This window comes from Lontra canadensis, unplaced genomic scaffold, assembly GCF_010015895.1.
Source record: "Lontra canadensis isolate GAN:19392208 unplaced genomic scaffold, GSC_riverotter_1.0 scaffold69, whole genome shotgun sequence".
NCBI lineage: Eukaryota > Metazoa > Chordata > Mammalia > Carnivora > Mustelidae > Lontra > Lontra canadensis.
In genome coordinates this window covers 8677231-8683230 of record NW_022631063.1, presented here as the reverse complement: position 1 = coordinate 8683230, position 6000 = coordinate 8677231, and the positions used below count along the sequence as shown (strand labels likewise).

The 6000-nt window shown below is 46.4% G+C and overlaps 1 protein-coding gene across 2 annotated transcripts in view; it reads left to right on the top strand.

Moving 5' to 3' along the window:
- Window positions 1-3470: 3470 nt before the first annotated feature.
- Window positions 3471-6000, top strand: part of TLK1 (tousled like kinase 1) — a 139599-nt gene continuing 137069 nt past the window's right edge. For both annotated transcript variants that reach the window (XM_032880435.1, XM_032880436.1), the window contains exon 1: window positions 3471-3732. In XM_032880435.1, coding sequence (XP_032736326.1) covers window positions 3594-3732 — 139 coding nt within the window. In that variant the 5' untranslated portion in view covers window positions 3471-3593. The remainder of the gene's footprint in view (window positions 3733-6000) is intronic.

The window sequence follows — 6000 nt, the reverse complement described above, 5'->3', positions numbered from 1 at the left end:
TATGATCAGGGTATAGGTTAGGGCTCAGATACTCTCTTTTGTATATGATCTGTCAGGAAACCCTTCAAGACCTTTTTTCCTGCATTGTTCCCTCACCTGTATCCCAGTTCACTGATCTTCATCATTCATTCACTCATTCCACAAACACTGATGGAGTCCTTGGTCTGTGCCAAGCATGGTACTAAAGGTTTGAGTCTGTCTTCATGGAGCACTCAATTCACGGAAGGAACATTTTCCCCAGCTCATCGTGATTGTTTCTGGGCAGGTTTACTGCATTCTCCTTTTACTTACTCAGTTTACTCCTGTGTTCTCATGCTGGCCGTCCCTCTGGGAATATTTCGCAAAGAACCTTGCCTAAACCCCCCTTTCAATGATCTTTCCTTGCTTTTTTTTTTTTTTCCTTCATTTCTCCTTCCCCATAGTGGCAGGTGTTCCTTGCTGTCTGAATCCGGACTCTCCTGACTGTTTTGTACCTTGTCCTATTGTTCAGGTCATCACTCTAGTCATCCCATATATCTCTATCAAACAATTTTTGAATCCCTGTATACTAGTTGATGTGCAAGATGTGGAAGCCTCTATTCACCCTTGAAGTTTTCATCTATCATAATCATTTCATAAAATTACAGGTTTGTATGATTTTAGATTTAATTACTTAAAAATGATCCATTTTCCAAGTTTAGAAAATCATAAAGGAGCAAAGAATAATGATCTAATCTCACAGCCCAAGGCTAGCTAGAATTAGCTGTTTGGGGTATAACCTTGGAGTCATTTTTATGTATGCTTATACACAAATTGGGGTCATACCTTTTCACTTACTACAGTGTGAACATTTTATCATCTATTTCAGTATTCTTTGAAAACCTGATTTTAAATGATGGCATGGTATTCCATTTTCAGGCTAAGGCACCTGGTTGGTGTAAAGATAACTTGAAGCTGTGGAGAAGGCTGGGAGGAAGATAACCTACCATCAAATCTCTTTGGTTGGGTTTTGTTTACTACCATAGAGGAGCTAAGCTCTGTATGAAGTTTAGGCATTGGAAGGCCCTTTAGAGACCACCTAGCGACACTAACCTCTTTTTCACAGGTGAGGAAATTGAATCAAGAGGGATTGTTACCTGCTGAGACTAATACCCAGGTGTCTTGACTTCCTCTGTGTTTTGCTCATCTCACCACAATCAGCTAAGCTTAGTCTTAAAATACAGAAAGATCATACATTTACCTACATGTTTTTTAGAGAAACTCTGCTTCCCTTTAGAGTTCATGTACTTTGGTATAAAAGTTGAATATTAAGGTCCTAGGTATGTATCCAAGAGAAAAGAAAGCAAATGTCCACACAAACACTTCTACAGGAGGGAGAGTTCACAGTAGCACTATCAGTAATACCCTGAATGTGGCAACAGTGCAATTGTTCATCAGCAGGTGCATGGATCAACCAAGATGGTATATTCATACAATGGAATACTAGGCAATAAAAAAAAACAAAAACAAAAACAAAAAACCATGAAGTGCAACAATGTAGATGAAACTCAGATACGTTGAGAAAAAGAAGCTAGACAAGTACAGACTGTACGATTCCATTTATTTAAAATTCTGGAAAATGCAAACTAAAAGACAGAAAGCAGATGTGTGGTTACTTGGGGAAGGGGTTGGAGTGTAAGAGAACATCAACAGGGTAGAGGAAACTGTGGAGACTGATGGACATATTCATTATCTTGATTGTAGAATTGGCTTCATGGTTGTATACACATCAAAACATACATACTGTACACTTTAAATATGTGTTTATTGTATGTCAGTTACACTTCACAAAAATTGTTTAATTTGTGAGTTCTGCCTTTTAGTTTGAAAAGCAGAACATGACTAAATACTCACTAAAGAATCTGAAGCATAAGAAACCTAAAATTACTTCTGGAGATAACTGACAACCAAGGTTCTATTCTAGTATGATAGTTTATCTGAACACAACATTACTGTGAGAAATGCGAAGTCATAAAAATAAAAAATAGAAATGACATTTTTGTTCCCCTGGTAATCATACCATTTCCTCCTGTCTATGCAGTTGCTCTATATCATAATCTGTTTAGTGTTCTATTCAATTTGTTTTTTGGTTTTTTTTTTAGAGAGCAATAACCTTGCTGTATTTTCCCTGAACTATTAGACTGCTCTTTTATGAACAAGATGCCCAATCCCTGGTGTGTCTTACATGTGTGGGTGTGTAGAAAGCTACACTTTATCTATAAATTTTAGCAAATGCTGTAATTTTCCTTGGGATTTTCTAGCCAGGACTCAGCAGTGGCATGGAAACAAATTGGAACTTTCTAGAAACCATACCCTCTTCCACAAGATGAACACGGGATAGTTTCCTTAAATATGTGAGTTAATAAAAATTTTCTATTTAGATTGTCAATTTATTTTTATTTATTTATTTATTTTTAAAAGAACTGCTATACCACACACAGAGTACACCACACCGGTAAAGATTCGTTCTCTCTTTTGAAAACATTCAAAGTTTTTATTTTCACCCACCTTCGCCCCCAACTTAGTTTCTTAGCTCTTTTATTCGGTAATCACTCCCATTCTGCAGACGGGGAGACGCACGCAGGGGTTTTTTTGCACGGTACAGAGGGGCAAAAAAGAAGCAACTCTCAACTTTTCAGTTCCATTTTGAGAAATGATCACCTCGAACTCCTGAGAACGACAGCCCGGCGAGAGCAAAAGCATTTCTCCCCAGGCTGGGTCTAGGTCGGGAGCCAGGCGCGCTTCCGCGGGAGGTGGGGGCGGGGGAGTCAGGTGGCAGCGGAGCGGGAACCGGAGCCCGAGCGACGCGGCGGGGGCGCGTGCGGGGTGCGCCTCCCTCCGGCCGGCCCGGGGTGGCGGCCCCCGCGTACGCGAGTCGGCCAGCCCCCCGCTCCCGCGCCGCGCTGCAATCCGCGGGTGCGCCAGGGGCGCCCGGCTCCCGCGTCTCCTCCCTCCCTCGCGCGCTGGCTCCCTCTCCACAACCCCCCCGCCCCCAACCCCTGGCAGGTCCCTCCCCCATGCCTGCTCCCGCGGCCGCCGCCGCCGCCGCCGCTACCGGAGGCGCAGGAGCCTCGCGATAGTGTTTGCACAGGCGGCGCGTGACGCCGCCGCCGCCTGTAACTGATGCAGAGGTTACCCCGCCGCCTCAGCCGCCACCCACCGCCCGCCGCCGCCACCCAGGCGACGCCGGGGGCCGACGCACTGCAGAGGTGCCGGCAGGTTCCGCTCGCGGAAGTCTCCTCAGCCGGCGCAGCCCGCACTCCGCCTGCACTTCGGAGGGCGCCCCCTCGACGCCTCCGCCGCCGCGCTTCTTCCCTCCGCCTCTTCCCCGGCGCACCCGCCTGCTCCCTCGCTTCTCCCCCTTTTCCTCCTCCCCGTCCCCTCTCCTCCCCTCACCTCTTCCCTCCCTACCTCCCCCTTCTCGATTTCCTCCCCCATCCCCTTGACTCTCCCCTCCCAGCCCTTGCTCCCTCGCTCGCCCTCAGCGCGGCCCCCGCCATGACGGAGGCGGGTGCCGGTGCCGTTGCCGCCGCTGCCGTCGCAGGGGGGGAGTCGGGTTCCCAGAAAGTAGCTTGATGAGTGTCCAAAGTAGCAGTGGAAGTTTGGAGGGGCCGCCATCTTGGTCCCAGCTCTCCACGTCTCCAACCCCGGGCTCGGCGGCGGCGGCCAGGTCCCTGCTGAATCACACGCCGCCATCCGGGAGGCCCAGGGAAGGTAAGCGCCGTCGCGCCCGCTCGCGGGCTTCCTCTCCCGCGCGGTAGCCCCCGCGCCCCCCGGGTCTCTTCCCCCGACCCCAGGGTGGGGGATGGTGGCGGGGTGGACGCGAGGCCGCCCGGCTCCCGGGAGGTGGTGCGCTGGCTGTGGGTGGTGGTTCGCGGGTGGCGGCGGCGACGGACGAGGGGGTGCGCGCTGGAGGGGACGGGGCGAGGCGCGCAGACTCGTATGGGGTTCCTAAGAGCCAATACTGCTAGGCTGGGAAGCCTCCCCCCCGGACGCCAGCCCCTTTCTGCTCCATTTGCTAGTACACTCAGTACTCTTAACCTCCTGGCCTCCGGTCTCTGGTGGGTTTTCCCTCTGGTTGAAGCATTCATCCTTGAGCCCCCTCCCCTTCCCTCGCGCACTCCTCCCATAGAGGCGGTCCCCGCTTTGCGAGCTTTGCAGCCCGGGACCTGGAGGATGCCCTCGCTAGCAGGGTCCCTGCCCTTTCGGGAGCGTCGCTTAAATTATCAAAGCCGACTTTGATCCCCTGCCTGGCCCTTTAGATCAATTTGAACGACAGACTGACTCGTGGGCAGGCTTTTAAAACCACCCCCTCCAGATGGCTGCAACTTTCTCTCCTTCGCCATCACCTCCTGCGTGTTTGTGCGTTCTCTCTCTTCTGCAAGTAGGCTACTGTTCTCTGACAGGGTCGTGGGTTTTGTGGGAAATATCGGCGTAAAGGTTAATGCAAACACGCACCAGATCGGTTACAATTGTTTTCTAAGTTTTCTGGTTTCTTGCATGCAAGTGTGCTGCCACCAGATGTAGCAGTTACACAGCTAGTAAGACGCAGGAGTGCTTTTTGACTAAAATTTCAACTTGCTGTATTTAACTTTAAGTATACGACATAAAATGAAATTTGGGAGAACACGCATTTATGAAGGAAGAATAAATATGCATGGAATCGCGTTTAACGCTCTTTTGTCTGGGAAAACGTTCAGCGGTATTCATCAGCAATTGGTAAATGGGTTGTTCACTCCCAGTTGTGTCTCACAAGGAGACTGTAGCCACATTTTCAAAAAACGTCTGGAAGTCCAAGAGTGATGAATCCTTCAAAGAAACCAGGAGCTTTGATTTATGTAGGAAATGGTGGGGTTAATTTATTTTTAAAATATCTCTCAATATTTACTACCCAGCCTTGACAATTGTAAATCAAGTGTTTTGTGCCCTGAATCTGGTGGTTCAGGCATAGCATTCTTTGTCATTTTGTTCCTGTGAGCATGTGTGAAAGTGACAATAGGCTCAAAGATTGGCATGAATTTGCTCCAGAAAATTCATGGAAAGGTTTGATTTATGGCATCCATTAAACATGCTGAGTGCACTGACAGACATTTTTCCCCTTTTCCATCTCACCCTCAACACTGAGTTCTGATTATTAGAAGATAAAAGTTTATTTATTGATTAATTCAAATTTAGTGCATCTGGCGATTTTTCTTTTTGCACTTGAAAATTTGTAAATGTTTCAAAATCTATTTTGTACATAGAGCAGTTGGTGCTTTTAGCAAGCTTCTATTTTTGTAGTTTTATTAAGATGCTTAATGATAGTGTTATCAGGGGTAGTGTAATGAGCAGTGGTAAATGATGGTCTTAGAAAAGCCCGTCTTTTTTTAAAGGCTTTATCTTTTTTTTTTTTTTTCATTCTTTCGTTTCTCAGATATTTATTGAGCCATTTCTGTGACCCAGGGACTGTACTAGATACTGAGGACATAGTGTTGAATTGTTCATCTGTAACATCAACTATCACTATTAGTAATTTGGGGCTGCAAAGTCTAGATTGTGAGTTTTTGAGGTTACTTCAATTGTAGTTAAAAAAAAAAAAAACTTCTGTAAGACAAACCATAAGAAACTCTTAATCTCACAAAACAAACTGAGGGTTGTGGGGCGGGGTAGGGAGAGGGTGGTTGGGTTATGGACATTGGGGAGGGTATGTGCTGTGGTGAGTGCTGTGAAGTGTGTAAGCCTGACGATTCACAGACCTGTACCCCTGGGGCTAATAATAAATTATATGTTAATAAAAAATTAAAAATTAAAAAAAACCTTCTCTACTATTCTTCAGCTTTCCTGATGATTGAAAATTCTTAGGGGTTAGAATAAATTAGCTTGGACTTCCAAATAAACAGAATTCTTTCTAGAAGTTTGGATTATAGTAGACTTTTATGTAAAGTAAATTAGTAAATCTTTTGTTACTGAAGTAAGACATGTTTTTGTGATTGTGGTATTTCA